At 42.1% G+C, this 21,140-nt stretch overlaps 2 protein-coding genes across 6 annotated transcripts in view; one reads left to right on the top strand and one right to left on the bottom strand.

Moving 5' to 3' along the window:
- NUDT5 (nudix hydrolase 5) overlaps window positions 1–20,692 on the bottom strand; it is a 25,373-nt gene extending 4,681 nt beyond the window's left edge. Inside the window, exons 1-9 of one of the 4 annotated variants that reach the window (XM_001499156.6) lie at window positions 20,553–20,692; window positions 10,527–10,634; window positions 9,220–9,287; window positions 4,871–4,920; window positions 4,109–4,216; window positions 2,705–2,800; window positions 1,997–2,098; window positions 251–259; window positions 67–120 (exon numbers count right to left, since the gene is read on the bottom strand). In XM_001499156.6, the coding sequence (XP_001499206.1) occupies window positions 67–120; window positions 251–259; window positions 1,997–2,098; window positions 2,705–2,800; window positions 4,109–4,216; window positions 4,871–4,920; window positions 9,220–9,287; window positions 10,527–10,589 (550 nt within the window). In that variant the 5' untranslated portion in view covers window positions 10,590–10,634; window positions 20,553–20,692. Of the gene's footprint in view, window positions 1–66; window positions 260–907; window positions 1,163–1,996; window positions 2,099–2,704; window positions 2,801–4,108; window positions 4,217–4,870; window positions 4,921–9,219; window positions 9,288–10,526; window positions 10,635–20,548 lie in introns of those variants that run through there. The other 3 variants (XR_011434030.1, XM_070255356.1, XM_070255355.1) reach the window with 3 other exon arrangements.
- The window catches only part of CDC123 (cell division cycle 123), a 55,956-nt gene continuing 55,484 nt past the window's right edge, over window positions 20,669–21,140 (top strand). The window contains exon 1 of one of the 2 annotated variants that reach the window (NM_001309342.2): window positions 20,669–21,140. In NM_001309342.2, the coding sequence (NP_001296271.1) occupies window positions 21,067–21,140 (74 nt within the window). In that variant the 5' untranslated portion in view covers window positions 20,669–21,066. The other variant, XM_005606925.4, reaches the window with a different exon arrangement.

The following is a 21,140-nucleotide window of genomic DNA, read 5'->3' as shown; positions in this document are numbered from 1 at the left end:
CTCCCATTTGCTGGGGATGGGGACGGGGAAAACAGAAAGTTGGGTAGTAATCATAAGGATGCTTACCATCCAGTCTCTTCAGCAGGTCATTCTTTGGTAAGGAAATTACTTCCACGAATTCTAAACAAACAGAGTGCAAGTGAAAACAAAGCTAAAGAAGGAGTGCGCTACCAGAACCACACGAACTGCCCGGAGCCGTGACCACCACACCAGCCACACACGCTGTCAGCCCTGGGAGCGAGCAACGTACCTCCGTCTCCTGAAAAGAACAGAAGGGGCATTTAGTAGGGCCCACAGTGGAAGACGTGGGAAGATGTTTGTGCGAGTCGAATCTAAAAGACTGTAAGAATTTAACAGAAACCTGGGTCTCTACCAATTTAACTTATGTACACGGTAAAAAAATTCCGACAGTACAAAGTTAGTATTGTTCTCAATAGTTCAACAGCAAATCAATGTTCAACAATAAAATTTAAAGCTTATTTTGTGATAAGTGTCTGTTTTTAAATTGTATTAAAATATACAGAACATAAAATTTACCATTTTAACGGTTTTTCAAGGTACAATTCAGTGGTATTACATATACTCACAGTGTTGTGTAATCAGCAGCACTGTGCATCTGCAGGACTTTTTTATCATCCCAAACAGAAACTTGGTACCCGTTAAACAGTAACTCCCATCCCTGGTGACCTCTATTCTTCTGTCTGTCTCTTCAAATGTATCAATTTTAGGTACCTCATATAAGTGGAATCACACGATATTTGCCCTTTGGTGTCTGGCTTATTTCACTTAGCACAATGTGCTCAAAGTTCATTCAAGTTATAGCACATATCAGCATGTCTCATTCTTGTAAGGCTGAATAATACTCTATGTCTATTCTACGGTTTGTTTATCCATTCATCTGCTAATGGACACTTGGGTTGGTTCCACCTTTTGGGTACTGTGAGTAAGGCTGTATGAATATTGCCGTCCAAGTATCCGTCTGAGCCTCTGTTCTCAGTTCTTTTGGGTATTACCTGGCAGTGGAATTGCTGGATCATACGGTAATTCTGTGTTTAACTCTCTGAGGAACTGTCAAACTCTTCTCCGCGGCATTTTATATGTATATTTGCTAGTTTGAACACTGAATGTTTATAAAAGCAGCTGCAGTGGGACACCAAAGCATCTGGAACAAGTGAAGAGCAGGAGAAATGGAAGAATATGGCTGTGATACATGACTTGTTGTCGTGTGTATATAAACAGCCCCTTTAAGGGGGAGGAAGATGTGGAACTGACAGGCTTTAAAGCTGCTGAATCCAAACTTGGTAAGAAATACAGAGCAAAGAATCTCCTTAAAAGTTTCCCTAAATACAGAACTCAATAAAGAATAGTTAATAAGCTGCTGTCCTGTAAAAACTTGTCATTCTTTCTTTTTTTTTTTTGGAGGAAGATTAGCCCTGAGCTAACATCTGCTGCCAATCCTCCTCTTTTTGCTGAGAAAGACTGGCCCTGAGCTAACATCTGTGCCCAAATTCCTCTACTTTATCTGTGAGACGCCTGCCACAGCATGGCTTGCCAAGCGGTGCCATGTCCGTACCCAGGATCCGAACTGGCCAACCTCAGGCCACCAAAGTGGAACATGCGCAGTTAACCGCTGTGCCACCAGTACAGCCCCGTATGTCATTCTTAATATATGTGCAAAGAGAACTCAGAGTGATTTTGAAGATTTTCATTGTTTACTATTTAGGCCTGTAGCTCATATCACTAAACTGGGAATAAACTCCATATGGAAAATATGAAAATAATGTAATTTAGTATTTTACATAAAGCAAGCGTAAAAATCAATGAAGCGGTAAAAGAAAATGGTAAAATATACAAGATTAGGAAAACAGCCAAGACTAAGGATGCAGCATCTATGAAAGACTGTTATTCTTTTAACAAATCAAAAATCAAACTGGTAGCAAGTTAAAAGGTCTTTAACACGATGCCCGCACCTTAAGCATGGCCCGCGCACACTCACCTGGCTTTGGCTTAGGTCTTACATTTTCAGCATCATCTCCGTTAATGGTTACTGTCACGATGTGTGTGGTACAGTTTGACAAACCCGGATCCATACCTACAGCTACAGAGAGAAGCAACAGATCACCTTCCTAGGCGCCACTCAGAGGTCATTTGTTTCACTCCTTAAATGTCTCTGGAAGAAGACTGGGCCGTAAGTCCCGGCTCACGTGGAACTCAGGCGGGAACTGACAGTTTGCCTCTTCACTGAGTATACGCTGGAGGACTGGGCAGCGCACGTGGGGTCAGTGCTCATATTCTCCCCAGGGTTCCTGAGTCAAGTTCAGTAAGGCTGAAGTTAGATGGTTCTGACAGGTTGTAAAATCCTTTCCCACGTCAGGAAAGAAGGCTAGTGGGAGCGGGCATGTGGATGAGGTAAGTAATAAACTTAGAATGTGGGAAACTCTGAAGGCAACTTAATTTCATAATTCTTCTCCAACTTTAGGTCTTTCTCGCTCAAACCTGCTGTCATGGGGAGGGGAGCTCCACTTGCAGAGGGTGACCAAATCTGATTATGATTTCTCTGCAGTGAATTAGCCGAAACAAAAGCCATCTGAATGCTCACCATAAAGAACACCCAAATAATCAATCCTTTTACACAGAAGAATCGACTGCTTGGCTAGTTTTCAAGAGTTTGTCCCCAAGGGCACACCTGGAGAGCAATACCAACCTGGAGAACATTCAGCAACATCACCTTTATAGCCAGTTTCCTCCTCAAGTTCCCGAAGAGCAGCTGCCTCCGGGCTCTCGTTTTCATCGATGAGACCTGGAAGTCCAAATCATTTACAGAGAGGTGGGACAGGGAAATCCAACTTTCTTTGAACGTGGCCTGTTTCTAACACAGCTGCTGCTGAGTTCCGTGAGATGAGCCAGAGGACTGTGAGAAGTGGTCGCAGATAAAATGGACTGAGGTTGGGAACGTTTATACAAAAAAAAAAAAAAAAAAGCAGAAGAATGACAGGAGGCGGATGGAGCAGGTTCTGAAGGTGCCTGCTGTCTTGTCATCTAGAGCCAGCGCTTTCCTGAGCACCTCAGCACTCCTGCTTTTCTGCAGCATGGCCCGTACGGGATCTCCGGCCAGGACGTGGCTTTGGTGGTGGCTGACTGGTCCAGGCTGTGCACCTGGCTATGGACGGCAGTGCAGGAAGCCTGTCACTTCTCTGTCTCCTCATGTGACAGTGTCACCTATCCTGCCTTGCTCCCTCACAGAGCAGCATTGAGGCCTGTGCTGAGGTGCCGAGAGGCGTGTCCCCTGGGAGGGGCGAGAAGAGACAGGAGAGAACCGAAGGCTGGTGGGCTGAGGTCGCTGCTCTGTCCACCGTGAGCAGTGGAGGGAGGAAGGCAGTGTAACTGGGGTTATCTTACCCACAAGGAATGAAAAACGCAAGGAAAAAGTGAAATACGCGCTATTCAGTATGTTTAAAGTTACTAATTTCTTCAGTGAAATGGCGAGTAAATGAGAAAGAAAATAAAGTTGTTAGTTATATGTTACTATGGGATGGACTTCAAAAATACAAAACCTAAACCACTAATGATGAATAAATGAGATCTAATCTCTTCAGATGGGAACAACCTAATTCAGCCCTGTAATAATACAGTGTATTAAATTCTGGATAGCTCGACTTACTAGGCAACTGAAAAAAATACTCTAAAAATATTCAAGGAAATATTTAAAAAATATTCAAGGAAATTAAGACAATTTCCTTGGCCTGTATACATACAGAAGGACCAAGAGGTCTTTTCCATTCATCGTTTTTGGACTTAAGAGTGGCCGAGGTATAGCTGTAAATTTCTTGTCAGAGGCAGCTTGCTAGTGATGGACAATGAAGTAAGTTGACAAATTAGGGAAAAGCAATTACTCAGAGAGGCTAGAAAGAATGTAGCAAAGAAGAGGGCAGGTGGCTTGGACAGGTAAGCTGTGACATTTCACTGCAGAAATTACTTTGTTTTACTTCAAACCACATGGAGAGATAAAAAGGTGTTAAGCGGCTGAGCAATGCAGTCCTCAGCTCGGCCCTGGCCCCATCCTGCGGTCCCCTAGCAGCCAGGCTGTTCTCGGCACAGACACACTCACCTGCCGGGAACTCGAGGCAGTAGCCCCCCATGGGGGGCCGGAACTGTTTTACCAGGACGATGCATTCATAATGGAGAGTTCTCTGCAGCACCGGGATAACCGACACACCTGTCACCAGGGAGTAAAACCAAGGACGGCCCTTAATGAGAGGTAACGCCGGCAATTTGTTCAGAGCAATCTAACTAAAATCCCTATTTCCAGAAACGCCGCATCCGAACTCTACCTTGTATTTGCATTGACAAGAGGAAGTTAACCTAAGTTACAACATGGCAGTTATTCTCCTTTAAAAATGGAAAGAAATGGGGCTGGCCCCGTGGCCGAGTGGTTAAGTTCTCGGCTCCGCTGCTGCGGCCCAGGGTTTCGCTGGTTCGGATCCTGGGCGTGGACATGGCACCGCTCATCAGGCCATGCTGAGGTGGCGTCCCATGTGCCACAACTAGAAGGACTCACAACTAAAAATATACAACTATGTACTGGGGGGATTTGGGGAGAAAAAGCAGAAAAAAAATTTAAAAAAAAACAACAAAAAAACCCCACCACTGTTCTGAGCTTAGATAACAAGAGCCAGAAGTTACTTGTAAAGAAAGCTTGATTTAGTTACATAGCATCACAAAAACAACTACTAGATTTAAAGATAAAAGATCCTAATCGAAGATCACTCTGCTCTGAAGTCTTGGTTGCAGTGACAAGAACCCTCAGACCCCAGCCTCCTCCAGGGTGGTAAGCTCCTTATGAAGAGTTACGGTGGGTTTGTGTGCGTACCATCAGCGGACTGTCCTTTCCTGGTTGTCCGCTTCACAGTTTCCCAGGTTCTGACCAGGCATAAAAGAAAAAATACAATCATTAGCACCACAGAGGAGAAGGTACTTGGGTTTTCTGTCTACAACCAGAATTTACAATGCAAGGCATGCAAATATACCAATGATAATGGTCAAGAAGACCACAACAATACAGATCTTACTAAAAAAGCCACTTGTGCTTCCCCATAGCTTCTGAAAATTATCAAGGAACACCTGCCACCCCACATCTAACCCTCTGATGCTCTCTAGAAGGTTTCTTGATCACCTGAGCTGCCTTTCTCATCATTTACTGGAAATACTTCCATTTGGATCATAAATCTAGAGGTGAACAGCACAGCTAGTGATTACAGCTTTAAAGGCTGCTAAGCAGTCTCTGCCAATTAAGCCCCTGTGAAAATTCCAGCCTTATCTTTAAGAAGAAAAGAGACTGCAAAATATGAACTATTGAGACAGTTATTTATACAATTTAGATTTTAAAATCTGTGACCGAAAATACCCAATTTCAGAAAGCAGGGCCATCCCATTTATTAATGGAGGAATTATTAAATTTAGGTCAGTGCTCTCCTTTGCATGTGTGAGATCTCATCTAAGGGGAAAATGGTCCCTAGAGGAAAAAGCGGATGAGTAACAGCAGGTGCCTACTCCCTTTTACGGCTTTATTCCTGATTAGTATTTGTTTCTGGGGAACACTGTACTGAAAATCCAGTTATTGGTACAATCATGTTGTTTAAATGGGGAAGGGCATATGAAGAAAATTCTCCCTTCACTCTTTTATCCCTTAAATAGAAAGAGCAGCGGTAAGAGATGGGCGTGAAGAAGCAAATAATTTTTGGATCCAAGAGAAGACAGACATCTGAGTGGCTCTGGGGATGGGATAAGAAAGGCTCCAACATCTGTCTCCCTGCAGCTGACAATGCTGTCCTCTCACTGTATGGGATGGACTACTTGGAGGAACCCTCCTACTCTTTATCTGGTCGTCCTGAAGGTTTGGATCTTGCCATATTTCTGTTAAAAATTTCAGATCTTTAATCTAGTTTGAAAAAAAAAACCTTCTGTAAACTAGAATTTTCAGTATTGTACCCAAATTCTAAAGGACAAATCTGTCCAAATGAACCTATGAAAGTCAAACAGACTACTATGACAACTCACAGCAGCCCAACATTCCTGTTAGTAGCAAGAAGCCAACCAACAAGCAATTCCAATGCGTAAATAATACAGACTGCAAAAGACGAAACACCTTTGGACATAGCTCTCTCTCTCTGCTGCCTCTTAAGGTTAGTCCTAAAGACTGAAGAAGACAGTGTTGGGAAAAGCACTGAAGGTCCCATCCCAAATACACTAGGAATAAGGGAAACAAAGAGTAGTATCATTATAGTGGTTAAGATGAAGTCAATAAAAGCAGTAATGAGCCATAAATTATGAGCAATAAAATATAATGCATTTATAAGAAATACTAGAACAAGAATGCCCCATGAGAGCTCCAGTCATCTTAAAGGGACTCTGAGAGATGTACATTTGATGAGTCAGAAAGTCTTCGTCTCTCGGTGCCTACTAGCTAACCTCCCAGCCACAACCTCCTTGAGACTCTTTTCTCATTTGTTAAAACTAAGGAATTATGAGTATGTTATCCCCAAATCCTCTGGTAGCTTTAGAATTCTGATTCTAGTTAATTTACTCCATTTTTTAATCTTTGTTATAGAAATGCCTGTTTCGCTTTCTTCCCTTTAGTCAGCCAACACAAGAGATGGGAAGGGCAACAGGATGACTTCCGCTCTATCCTGAATGTCGATACGGGGCGTGCTGCCAGCGTATTTTTACACTTCTAAACTCCATTCCATATCCTCTTCCATGAATGAGACAGTGGAACAAAGGAGTCTCTAGCTGCTGTTTTATCCTTATGTACATGCTTTATATCAAGTAACAGGAAAAACATTTGATAAGTTTATAAATCACAGTCTACCCTCAAGTACAGAGATTCATTCTTCAAAGCTTGACATCTGGGATGAAACGTTAATGCTTTGCATAAGACCTCGTTGGAGGCCACGAGGAAGACCTACATATGGCAGAATGGAGGTGAGCGTGCTATAAATAGGCAATCTAGGTGTGGTGTTCTGGTAGACTTCAGAGCCCGCTCCCAAACTACTGAAGCAGGCTCTCTGGAGGTGAGAACTAATCATGAATATTTTGAAAAAAACCCCCAAATGATTCTGATGTGCATCCCTGATTAAGAAATGCTGGAAGGGAGGAAGAGGCGTCAGGTGAAGAGAGAAGATGGTGCAACACACAATCTTTAGTGTTAAGAGTTCTATCTTGTGTTGTAAACTTACACAACTTTATAGGGACAGAACTAAACTCTATCACCGTAGGGTGGGTTCTCATCTCTGTCTCTGGTTCTCAAATATAAGTACACTGGAAGATACTTTGCTCCTTCAGGCTTGAGCCTTGCCACAATTCTCTATCTTCTATTTCTTTCATGTTTAGTTCTACACATCAAACTCTCCCTCACTAAGAGTCCCACTCTCCCACCGCACTGATGGACCGTAGTCTGCTGAGCTTCCTCACTCTGGGGTTTTAACAGTGCTATGGACATCTTAATGTCTCCCAGAGCTCTCCAGCACCGGGCCTTAGCAATATTTTTGCTAGTTAGTAGATATAATCAAAAGTTATTTAAATTACTGGCAAGTCAGATGAGAGAGAGATTTCCTTATGAAGAAACTCTGTCTTATCCTATCGCTTAGCAAATGGAGCTTTTATAGTAATGAATTTATATCATGTAATCTGGATACTAAATGTAGTTAATTTTCCTATTTTCTTATTCTGTTTTATTCCTTTTTATACTTCATTAAGTAAATGCTTAAATAAAATATAACCTACTTTAACACTTTTTTTTGTTATAAAAAATTACTAAACAGAAAATCTGAGAAATAGCAGAAAAAAGGTTAATCACACAGCTGCCAATAATATTTTGCTAGTTTTCCTTCCAGCCTTCTCTTACCCATTATTTGGCAGAGTTTAAAAAGCATATATAGGGGCCAGCCCGGTGGCGTAGTGGTTAAGTTCGTGTGCTCTGCTTCGGTAGCCTGGGGTTTGTGGGTTCGGATCCTGGGCACAGACCTGGCACTGCTCATCAAACCACAGTGTACTGGGGTCCCACATCAAATAGAGGAAGATTGCCCTAGATGTTGGCTCAGCAACAATCTTCCTCAAGAAAAAAGAGAAAGATTGGCAATAGATGTTAGCTCAGGGCCAATCGTCCTCATGAAAACAAAACAAAACAAAAAAGCATATATAAACAATTTCCTATTTTACTATCAACTTAGTAACTTTTCTCATATTGCTAGTTTGTCTTCATAATCTGCTTTGTAGATGGCTGCACAGATTTTACTAAATGAATGCACTATTACAATTATTTCCCTAATTTTAAGATGTTTAGATTGCTTTAAATTTATTTATTTATCTATTTATTTTGCTGAGGAAGATTCACCCTGACCAAGCCTCCACTTTTTTCTTGAGGAAGATTAGCCCTGAGCTAACATTTGTGCCAGTCTTCCTCCACTTTATATGTGGGTTGCTGCCACAGCATGGCTGACAAGTGGTGTAGGACCACACACGGGATCTAAACCCAAGCACCTGGACTGCCAAAGCAGACTGTACTGAGCTTAACCACCAGGCCACGGGGCTGGCTCCTCTTTCAATTTACTTTTGTCTTTTAAAATTTTGATGAACATTTTTCATGCCTAAATCTGATTCCAAATAGTTTTCTTAACACAGTCTCAGACCCCACAGTGGCCTGACTCCAGAAACTGCCCCCTCCCCCATGTATCTTTATGGCAATTGAGACATATTGTGAAATGCTTTACAAAACTTTTCTTTTTCCAATTTACATTTCTATGAGCAAAGTGTAAACATGTTAAGTTTTATCTCAAACTCAGCAATGTTTCCTCTTTAATTCTTCTAATTTACAGATTAAAAATTGGCTTAACTAGAAGGAAGCAACCCGTATTGTTAATTATTCTGCTGCTTTATCAACTTACATTAGGCTTGGCTCAAAAGTTTTCAGTTCACACGAATCTACTTGGGGAGAATGGTGTTAAAATTGATTCCTGATTAGTTACTCTACGAAATTTACAACATAATTTTATTCAGAGGTTATAAGTGATTCAAACAGTCTAACAATGGGAAAACAAATAGATTCTTTATTTCAGATAAAAGTTTAGAATGAGGAAAACATCCAAGTTTGTGCCAAACACTAAATAGAGACCCTGAGACCTCAAATACTGAGCATTTTACAAAAGGAAAATAAAATTTTACCTTGTTTTACCAGTAGGATCCATGTAAGTTGTTTTTTCAAGCTTGACCCATTTTCCTTCTGCAATTAACTAAAAGGAGATCAGACAATAAGTTGGGAAGCTTTCAAACTGAGGTGTTTTTTATTTAGAAGGGTTTTTTTTCTTTCAGATCTTCTCTTTGTGACCCTCTCAATTATCATGTTTCCCTCCCAATAATTTCTGTGCAAGTTTCCAGTTCAAGGCATTAAAAAGTCGTTTTTCTGAAGGGTGGTGCTGCTTCTTTTTGGAGTTTTAGAGGTATTACTGAGAGGTAAAAAGAAACGACAGTTGAAAAACTCTTGGGGGTCAGGGGGACTAGAAGGGAGCACTAAGGAGAGAGGGGTTTTCTGGGATGCTCTCAATGTTCCATCCTCTGATCTGGGTGCTAGTCACAGAGCAGTGTTTAGTCTGTAAAAACTCCTCAGTGGCATTTTACTGTCAAGGACTACAGAGCAAGGCTGACTATGGGGAATCCATGTCCAATGACTGGATTTGCTGTAATGACACATGGGTTTCCCTCCCAATCCGGGAGGCACCCAGCATCGTTCTGTCTAGACACTGGGGCCTCTGGGTTACCAGGACTAACTTACTGATGGCACTACACTGAACGAGAGCAAAGTCCCACTGCGTACATAACGCAGGAGCCTTTTTCTTACTCTCCTATCTTTCGCTTCTTGCTAGCAGCAACCTAATAATTATCAGATGTATTCACAGACAACACAGAAAGATTTTTAAATCAAAAAGAATTGCAGAAAGGTGTCAAGACCAGAGTTCTAGGATGAAGGATTTAAAATTTATTCATTGCAATGGTTCCTGCAGGAAGAGAATTTTTAGAAGCGAAACTGAATAACACACAAGACATACATTAGTTCTGGAATTTAGACCTACAACGAATAACTTGGGTTTTTATTGTTCTTAAACAAACCTACTGAGACCATAAACAGCGAACTAGGATGTGATACCTAAGGATGAAATATTTAAGCCCTAAACTCATATGATTTATTCTACCCAGGGAAACTTTTAATAAAAACTTAAGAATTTTTCTATCAACAGCCAAAATCGACTTTAAAAACAATCCCAATTTCACTAGTGCATATAATTAAGAGGGATATACTTCTGCTCCCACCCAAGAGCAAAATGTCCCCGAGTCCTAAAAAGGGAGCAAGAACAATGTTTAAAAACTCTCTTTAAGAATGAAAAACAATCATTTGAAAGAACAAATAGTCCATAGATTTCTTTCTTTAAACTCAGCTTTACGTGGGGAGGGGGAAGGGAAGTGAAAATTTATACCTCCTCTGAGATAATAGACTGTTTGATATTTTGAGAAGAATTCGCTGGTTCTCGATTTTCCATTTTCAAACTAGTTAGTCTTTATAGTCCTCAGACAAGAAGTTCACGCTGTAAGACAATGAGATCTGTTTAGGCTACATTTATTTTTCTGAATTAAACATTTGTCCATAGGCCGACGGTCACAGTACTTAATGGGGAAAAGCTTAGCGGTCATCAAAGCTGCTTTTGCCCTCTGAAGACCTGGGAGAAGTGCCCGGGATGGAGAAGTGAATACAAAGGCCCCAGGAGACATTCAGGAAAGAACTTAAAGCCGTCCCACTTAGATGCAGCCCATGGCGGCCCACTGCCGACCACACACACGAGGCACTCAGACTCATTCTTCCATTTTCTGACTCCAAATTTCAAAAACTTTCCCAGGAGAAACAGTACAAAGATCACACACCACTCCCCATGCCCACCGCTCAACTATTGTCCCTCATCAACCCTTTACGGCGAAACTTTAAGAGTTGTATGGGCTGGCTGTTTCTACCTCCCATTTATCTTTTTCTTTTTTATCCTGTGGTAAGTGGATATACAATTTTAATAATTTTAAAATGTACAGGTCAGTGGCATTAAACAAATTCACAATATTGTGGCCCGTTCACTTTCAAGTTTTACCATGTATCAAAGTCACAGTTGCACATAATGCGTTAACCAATACAAGATATGTTATGAAAAGAGCAGACCCCGCCCCATCTGTTCTATACTAATACTCCCTTTCTTTTGGCTTATTCCCTCATTTTTGTACCCTGAATGTCTGAACATCTTTTTTTCTGCCCTCAAAGTATATTGATAGTCTGGCTGCATATAGAATCATGGGCTGAAAATAATTTTCGATCTGAAATCTGGAGCATTGCTCAGTGGTCTTGCTTCTGGTGCTGCTGTTGAGAAATCCATAGCCATTCTGATTCTCGAGGCATTTTCTATGTGATCTGTTTTCGTTCTCTGGAAACTTGTGGTTATTCACGTCTTCACGCTGATGTTGTCGTACTGGGTACCCAAGTGGGTCCTTTCAATCTGGAAACTTCACATTGTGCTTCTCGATGGGGAACTTTTCTCGAGTTACTTCCCTGATAATTTCCTCCCCTCCATTTTCTTGGTTCTCTTTCAGGAAACAATATTTAGCTGTCGGACTTCCTAAAATGATCCTCTGTCTCGTTTTTTTGTTCTTATTTTCCGTTTCTGTGTTATTTTATGTACATTTCTTAGAGGCTATTCTGACTCTTCACTCCTCTTAAGTTCCACGGGTCCCTAAGCGACCCCACCTCCTAACTTTTGCTAACTACAGACGATCAAGCTTCAACTCTCTTACCAACTGTCTGACAGGAAAGAGGGTCTCTGCTCTCTGTTTCTTCTGGGACCTAAAGTGATAATTAAACTACTGGTCACATCTTCAATTTTTACCTCAGACAGCAAGTTTGCCCCATCCTAAAATAAAACCAACAAAACAGAAACAATCAAGCTTCTCATAACCCTGTTCTCTCCTCCAAGCTTGCCAGACTTCCTGAAAGAGTGGATGATACTACCGTGCATCTTTACTCAGCCCATCACAGTCTGTCCCCTAACTGCATCTACCCATCATCCCCAAGCTAGAAATATAAGTATCTCCAATCCCTATTCTCCTTTACCAACCATAACTTACCCACTACAAGTCCGAAAAATTGTACCTCTAACATGTCTTGAAGGGATTCTATCCTGACCACCACTGCTCTGGTTACAAACCTGTATGTCTCCCACTTCAGATGAAATGATCTCCAAAACTATCTCCTGAACGCCAGATTTTTCTTTACATTGTGCAACTTTCAACATTACTCACAGTTACCCTGCTGGAAAAACTCCCTAAAAGCACTGCTGAGTAAATGACAAGAGGAATAAAGTGAATCCGGCTGGATAAGTCTAGAGAGCCATTCTGCTCCTAAGAATTAGGTCTGGGGCCTGCTGAGGCTTGTTCTGAAGAATAGTTCTTGTCTACTTGTCTTTGCGTGACTAAGTTAGTTAAACTCAATTTCAAAATTATCTTCGCACAAAGTTAAAAGATTCACACTTGCTGATTTCCAAACTTACTATAAAACCCACAGTAATCAAGATGCTGTGGGTACTGGCATAAGGATAGACATGTAGATTGACGGAATAGAACTGAGAGTCCAGAATTAAACCCATAGATTTATGGGCAACGGGTTTTCAACAAGAGTCCAAGACAATTCAGTGGGGGAAGAACAGTCTCTTTAGCCAATTGCTGCGGGACGAGATATACAGATGCATAAGAATGAAAATGAATCCCTGATACCACATATAAAAATCAACTCAAAATGGATCAAAGTCCTAAATGTAAGAGCTAAAACTATAAAATGCTTAGAAGAAAACATAAATGTAAATCTTCATGATGTTGGATTAGGCAACGGTCTCAGATACGACACCTAAAGCACAAAAGAAAAGATAGATAAATTAGACTTCATTAAAATAAAAAACTTCTCTGCTTCAAAGGATACCATCAAGATAGTAAAACGACAACCCACAGAATGGGAAAAAAGTTGTACATCTGATAGGAGACTTGTATCTGAAATATGTAAAAAAACCTCTTACAATAATTAAAAAACAACCTAATTAAAAATAAGTAAAGGATGAATACACATTTCTCCAAAGATATACAAATGGCCAGTAAGCACATGAAAATATGCTCACCATCATTAGCCATCAAGGAAAGGCATATCACCACCACAAGGAGACACCACCTCACCCCCACCACGATGATTATAATAAAAGACAGATGACAACAAGTATTGGGGAGGATGTGGGAAATTGGGACCCTCATACACTGCTGGTAAGAATGTGAAAGGTGCAGCCACTTTGGAAAACAGTCTGGCAGCTCCTCAAAAGGTTAACCACAGGGTTTCCATGTGGACCTACAGAATTCATTCTAGGTATATAACCAAGAGAAATGCAACGTATGCTCACATAAAAACTTGTACACAAGTGTTCACAGCAGTATTATTCATAATAGCCCCAAAGTGCAAACAACTTAAATGTCTATTGATGAATATAAAATGTGGTATTCCATACAATGGAATATTATTCAGCCATAAAAAGGAATGAAGTAATGACATATGCTACAACATGGATGAACTTTGAAAACATTATGCTAATTGAAAGAAGCCAGTCACATGGGCCAAATATTTCCATGATTCCATTTATATGAAATATCCAGAATAGACAAATCCATAGAGACAGAAAGCAGATTAGTGGTTGCCAAGGCACTTGGGGGAAAGAGGGAATATGGAGCTACTGCTTATGGGTATACAGTTTCTTTTTGATGAAAATGTTCTGGAATTAAATAGTGGTGATAGTGGCACAATCTTGCGACTATACTAAAACACAACTGCATTTTATAATTTAACAAGGTGAACTTTATGGTCTTTGAATTACATCTCGATTAATAACAATCTCTGCAAATCTTCAAATCCCCAAAAGGCAAATGTTCAGGATAGTTGGGTGGTGAAAGTCACCTTGGGTCCAGAGTGACAACGCCCAGGAGACAAATTCAAGGAATTCTGCTTTGGACTCAACAGGAACTCTGCATTCCTGTACCAAGCAAGCATTTTGCTGTCCCCTGGGTGCATATTTCGTCTGATGCTCCACACATATTTCTGTTGTAAAATTACATGTATTTCTGTTGTGTCATTAAAACGTTGTCAACAGTGCTGCTTGCAGGTTATTTTGTGGGCAAACCTAGGAATTCAATTGCCAGTAAGGACTTGAGCAAAGAAGCAAAATTTGAGGCCTCGGGTAAGAAAAGACAACTATATGCTAAAGATATAAAAATAACCACTAAATGAGGATGAGAGAAATGTCTATACATCTTGACACTGACTTAAACCATGAATGACTATGCACAAACTGTGTTAATACTCGTCAAAACCATGTATTGATTGTGAATCTCAGGCTACAGCACCTTGTGGCAGACACTGAAAGAGAGATAATGTCCTTGGTGCTAGGATTACAGCAGTGGACAGAACAGACAAAGGCCCTGCCCTTGGGGAGCTTACTTGCTGGTGGAGAGAAAGGGAGAAAAAGTGAGGGACAATATACAAAATTTCTGTCCAGTGACTCTACGTTTTTTGGAGAAAGATTAAGAGGGATCAGTCGAGTGGAGAAGGTGGGGGTGCTGATCTATATGCAGCAATGGGGAGAGGCCTCTTTAATTTGGTGACATGTGAACAGAGCCTGCAAAGTAATACAGGAGTAAGCTACGGGGACATTTAGATATTGAGAGACAGTCACTTAGCATATTGGCAATATAGAGAGAGCATAAGAAAACAGGCGGATAAAAGAACTTGATCTAGATTTTTATCTTCTAGATTTCCATTCCCTTCTTTTAATAACGTTTACATAAGAGAAGGAAAATTTCCTTTGTGCTTTTTTTTTTTTTGGTGAGGATGACTGGCCCTGAGCTAACAGCTGTTGCCAATTTTCCTCTTTTTCCCCCCCCTCCCCAAAGCCCCAGTACATAGTTGTATATCCTAGTCGTAACTCATTCTAGTTCTTCTATGTGGGATGCTGCCACTGCATGGCTTGATGAGCAGTGTATAGGTCCACACCCAGGATCTGAACCGGCACACCCTGGGCCACTGAATCAGAGCATGTGAACTTAATCACTCCGCTAGGCCAGCCCCTCCCCGCTTTTAATTCTAACAGTTAGAGAAAATAACTTTTAGGCAACCAGGCAACCCCATTTAGTGTACAACATAATCTGTCCAGAATGGTACCGAATGCTTGCATTAAGTTAATTTCTACCTTCTTTTAAAAAGTGACTCTGACCCCAAATAACTTTTCTGCACCCACGCTTCTTAAAAGCAGGGCACTGCAGTCCTCCAAAGTCTAAGCACCAGAAGACACTGAAAGGAGAAAGAGAATCTCTAATTTTCTCTGTGAAAAGGGTTCTTAATCTGGATTCCCAGAAAGTCTAGAAAAAATGGTCAGGAACACCTAATTTAGAAGAGCAGAGGTCCCTCCGACCCCAACGTTAGTATCTTTGGGGAAGCGGGCAACTAGTTCCTTCAGATTTATCTAAAACCTCGAGGCATCAAGTTATCTGCTAGGTCCCCTTATGTTTATATCTTCATAGCTTCTGTCAGATTTTTGAGGGATTGTTGATGGTGAAAAAGTATTACTCTGAGGGACGGTTCCTCATCCACTCCTCTTCATTTAATAAAGTTAGTTAGATTCAATTACAAAACAGTCTCAGTCATCAAAAGATCGACCCTCAGTTGGCTGATGTTAAGCTATCAACAGTTGTTCCAAACAGATTGTATTAAAAAATATTTAAGCTAGAATGTTAGAGAGCTAGAGAAACAAAAAACAAGCTCCAGACGTAAATTAGAAAAAAAGGAAAAAAAAGTGGCACACAGGGCTGGGCCTCTCTGGGGCAATAACATGGCATGCAGTCGGCCCCAAGGGGACACAGTATTCCCTGGCAATCTATTGATAGTGTAAATAACAAACAACGTGTGTGAAGAGCGATGATGTGTATCAAAAGGACCTTCTGTACTATGTGATTCCCAAAACGCTCAGGGTTACAGAAGCACCTCAAAAATACGACTGAAATGGAAAAAGAATATATAAATATATATGTGTGTGTGTGTATGTGTGTGTTTTGCTGAGGAAGATTGGCCCTGAGCTAATATCTATTGCCAATCTTCCTCTTTTTTCTTGAGGAAGATTGGCCCTGAGCTAACATCCATGCCAATTTTTTCTGTTTTTTTGTATGTGGGCCACAAGCACAGCATGGCCGCTAACACAGCAGTCTAGGTCCATGCCCAGAAACCGAACCCGGGCTGCCAAAGTGGAGCGCACCAATCTTAACCACTAGGCCATGTGGCCAGCCCCAAAAGAATATTATTTTTGGCATCGTTTCAAAAACAGAAGCTAAATGGTGCCGTTTGTGGGACTGGTCACCACAAGTACCGAGCTGCACCTTACTTACAGTGCAATGAGGTTTCCACTCCAGGCTGCACACTCCTGTCCCCACTACTGTGGCAGAGCTTTCCTAAGTGTCCTCAAGGCTATTTCGAGATTTCAAAGTTTAATTTGAATTTTATCCACTTCATCAGCTAGAATTTAATGTCATCTACATTTTGCTGCAAATATGTGTACACTTAGAAAAACCCTATGCACGTAATGTTGAGTGTTCTGCTGTGTTAATTCACGTTATCCCTTTTAACTTAGTTTGGTTTGAACACTGACGGTCTATGATGTGTCAGATGTATGATTTATCCAGGGTGCAAAAACTCTGCTGAGGGAAAATGTACGGGATTCTTAGAATCCCTGTACAGCGGCAGGCGGGAGTCCCTGACTGGCTTTGTGAGCACAGGCAGTCCAAAAGTTTGACCACACACTCCGTGCAAACTGACCATTATCCCTGCCCTTGGGGACCTTACCGTTTAGCATGAAAATAACTAGACAGGCACATGCCTGCCATAGAGATAGTCCAATACCAGGGGTGTTTTAAATGAGGGACAAATCACGTCCACTTGGGAGGTAGGGAAAATAGTAAAGGCTTTTAAGTGGCTAGTACTAAAAAAGGGAGTTGGATATTAAGATACAATTTAAAAACCAAGGCGGCGAGGAAAGCATTCCAAGTAGAAGGAATCACGTCAACGAAAGCAGAGACACCAGCCTGGGGAAAGGTGAGAAGTTGCAGGAAAGTTTGGCAAGCCCTGTGGTTTTCAACCCTTCCCACCCCCTCCAAAAACAATCCCAAAGCAAACCCCACATATAACGGATGATGTTAAAGCCTGCAAACACATTTCCAAGGACTTACACAGATTCCATCAGATGCCTGCGCCTTTCCCCAAATTTGCAGGCAAAAAACCCCCCCACCCATCCGCTCTAACTGGCACGCCACCAACTCTTGTTGCTATGTAAGCTCCTCTCGGGGTTAGCACTTCTCCACTGAACGGAGGAAGATAAGTGATAACTTTTTCATAAATTTGGGTATTTTCATATTACTAACAACAGCTGGATTAAAGTTCAATGGGAGTTAAGAGTCAAGAAGTTACACTGAGACTCTCAAACGCCAGGCTGTAGAGTTTGTGCTCAGGCTCCTCCTTATCCACTTATTACCAGACCAGAATCCCCGCAGTTTGCTGAGGTTGCAAAAATCACAAGAAATTGTACACTGGCTAGTCACTCCCAGATCAAAGTTGAGTACTGTAAACACCCTCTATACTCAACCACAAAGAAGCTGGAGGAACGCAAATCACAAGCAAAGCTTCTGATTGACAAATGACAGTCGGGCACCTGGAAGTTTAATAATCGGACACAGAAATCAACAGGCCCCTCTGAAAGATGTTGGAGAGGATCAATTTTTGTGAAAATGACTTTAGGATTGTGTTGTTCAAGTCAAGCCTCAAAGGCTGAGGCATGTCGAAGATGTCGTCCTACCTTCTTTCAGAACAATTACACAGAAAAGCCACTTGATTTATAACGAAAAGAATCAGTATATATTCTATAATCTTGGTTATATTCATAAAACTTTTAAAAATTGTTTTTTTAAAAATAATATTTTGATCAGTCCTTTTGCACCATTTACGCTAAACTTTTGGTATCCACATCAAATGGATTCACTCTAGGTGAACTTTTCTTTGCTGACAATTACCCTCAGATAATGAAGACTTCCTGTCCTTAATTTAATAATGACGGAAAGCCACGGAAAGTTTTGTTTTCTGGCAGATGTGGGGGTTGGGTGGGCAGGGAGGGAACCAACATTTTACTGAAATTCTGCTGCTCGGTGATTTATAACCATTACATTTAGTTTTGGTTGAGCAAGAGTGAACTGACTGTAATTATCCTTGGGAAGGTTAATTGGTTACAGCAGCATAGTAATGAGGCCACTAAAGAATCTCGTGTAATAGCCCAGGCACGAGATAACATAGGTTTGGACTGGGTGGTGGCAGTGGCAAGGAAACAGATTTAATTCCTTGCAAATGACACTTTATTACTTTTCCTAAAACAACCTCGAAGGGTTTTCCAAAGGTAGTTCCAAGAAGGAGAGGATCTTAAAGGACCTTGGGACATCAGAAAGAGAAAGGGTGGTGCAGCGTTCAAATTTGATCTGGACACATGGAATCTGAGATGTTGGCAAGATAGCCAAGTGGAGAAAACCAGCAGGGAGTTGGAAATATCATCTAGAAGGATTAGTCATAGATTCAGAGAAGGAAATGTTTTTTACTCTTTAATTTGGAATTGCACAATAAACGCCTCCCCCACAGTCACTTAGTTACTGATATTTTTCAGCATCCACGAGAAAAAGCAACTATTTCCATTGTTTGTAAAGGTTTTATTGAAGCAACTTGATGAATATGAACAAGGTGGCTAAAAAATAGTGAAAGCAAATTTAGCTGTATCTATTCAAAATGCGGGAGCATCTGTTTGGAATGTCGGTATATTTGATGCTGGTTAAATGTGTAACAAGTTACTTAAAAGCAACTGTGAGTAGTACTCAAAAGTCACCGAACACACTTCTAAAGTAAAACAGCCTGATTAATAAAAGACATCTATCAAATTCCTTCTCTGTAGCGTCTATATTTACAAACTTAGCTGCTTCTCTGACTCTGTTCCCCTTTTGACTTCCTCCTATATCTCTATCAATTCTTAACAGAAAGTACCTAACACAAATTCACCTTGATCTGTGCTAACATCTCCTTCACCTGCAACTTGTTTATTTCCAGGTCAAATCCAAATATTTTAGTGACCTCTCCATCCGCATTAGGTCTCTCTGAGATCTGTCTGGCACCATTCTCCCAGCATGTGTGGAATATTGTTGCTTTTTCCTCTCAAAACAGAAAGGATTGCGTAATCCTGGATCTCAGAAGTACTTAAGAACCACTACGGCCGCCCTTCCCCCAACATATATTGCAACATTATAATCTATTTACCTCTGCTTTGAAAATGTATCTTTAAAAGCAATGCTAACTAAACCACTTAGCCAGTAACATTTTTGAGAAAAACAAAACATGAAACAATGCATATTCCCGTGGTGGGGGGGGGGGGGGCTAGTTTCTAGCTCCAAACACGCAGAGGATCCTGTAATTAACCTAATGAACACCTTTCTAAACAGGCCAGGAGTCGGTGGGGTTCTCACCTCTTTCTAACTTAAAAATGCTCAGATGGACCAGTGAGGGCGTGCAGTTTTAAGGAGGCAGCTCAAACGTGCACCCTTAGGACAGACGTCTGGGACAAGCCCTAAGGCATGTAATTGTAAGCAGCAAGTTTAAGCGGCGTTTCTCCGCAGCTAGTCATTTCTCTCTCTTACTCTTTTAAAGAAACAAACAAAAGTGAACTTTCGTAATATTCTATTTTCTGATCGCCATCTGATACGTCATTAGGAAAGGAACAGGGAAAATAGACGATAGGGTGATGGGGAGGGGAGAAGCGGAAGGAAAAATAATATTACAAGTTCGACTAGAATGCTTACAGTCTGCTGATTCCAGCAGAGCAGGGATACTGATAAAATCTGGCTGGGTTTTTTTCCAGGCTGCTACTTTGGCGGGGCTGGAATAAATGAACTTGACGCTTTCCCCTTTCCTCTGTGGTCCCAAATTGACCTCTTCTACCTCCAAAGTCGACCTCCCCGGGATCATACACACAGGATTCTTCCCCTATCCCCCATAACCTTCCCCCACGACCGAAGAGGGGCCACTCCCCGCTTGGCAGATGCCTTAACTACTGCACTCAAATGAACATTGGACTGTGGGGCTTTCTGCTTTCTCGACTCCGAGCAGCCCAGGCGCTTCCACCCCGGTCCCTGGCTGTCCTCTGAACTTGTCCCCCTCTCCGCGCCTCCGCCGCGGGCGCCCCTCGCCGCCCGGGACGCGAGCCCAGTCCGCACACGGGGAGACGCGCGCGCGGCTGCCCGTACGCTCCAGATGTGCTCCCTCCCTCTGTCCCAAAGAGCCCCTGCACGTGACTGGCCCGCGCCCAGTTACCTACTGCAAGGTGTGGGGTGAAGGGAAGGGTACTCCTTTGGGAAGGGGGACGAAAGGAGGAAGCACGAGTCCGGGGCAGCAGTCTCAGGAGATGTCGGGGCCACTGCTGGAGAGACAGCCGCGCCTCGCGGTGCCGAGAGGAGGTGAGTTTGTCCCCTCCCGGCACCCGTAGAACCCCCGCAGGTGACCTAGCCTTAGAAGATTATCTTCCGGGGCAGTGCGCGTGTAGGTGAGAAAGAGGAGCCGAGCCCTTCTTAAAAATCTCCTTTCGACACTTCCGGAATTCCTCTTCCGGGATCAGAACTCTGTGTGTGTGTGTGTCTGTGCGTGTAGGAGTGTATACTAAAAGTACGCCCGGCGATTCTCCTTCGTCGCTCCCTTTTCTGCTACTTCCTCCTTGCTTTATGGACCGGAAGCGTCCTTAGCCAAAATAGCTCGGCGGGCACTTCCGGGACGGCAGCCCAGGGTTCCGGGAGGGTGCTGGCAGGAGCGGGCGAGGCGGCGGCGGCAGCTGAAGGATGAAGAAAGAGCATGTGCTGCACTGTCAGTTCTCCGCGTGGTACCCACTGTTCCGAAGCCTTACCATCAAGAG

This window comes from Equus caballus, chromosome 29 (genome assembly GCF_041296265.1).
Source record: "Equus caballus isolate H_3958 breed thoroughbred chromosome 29, TB-T2T, whole genome shotgun sequence".
NCBI classification, from domain to species: Eukaryota; Metazoa; Chordata; class Mammalia; order Perissodactyla; family Equidae; genus Equus; species Equus caballus.
The sequence above is the reverse complement of the archived record's forward strand: the minus strand, read 5'-3'. Positions and strand labels throughout refer to the sequence as shown.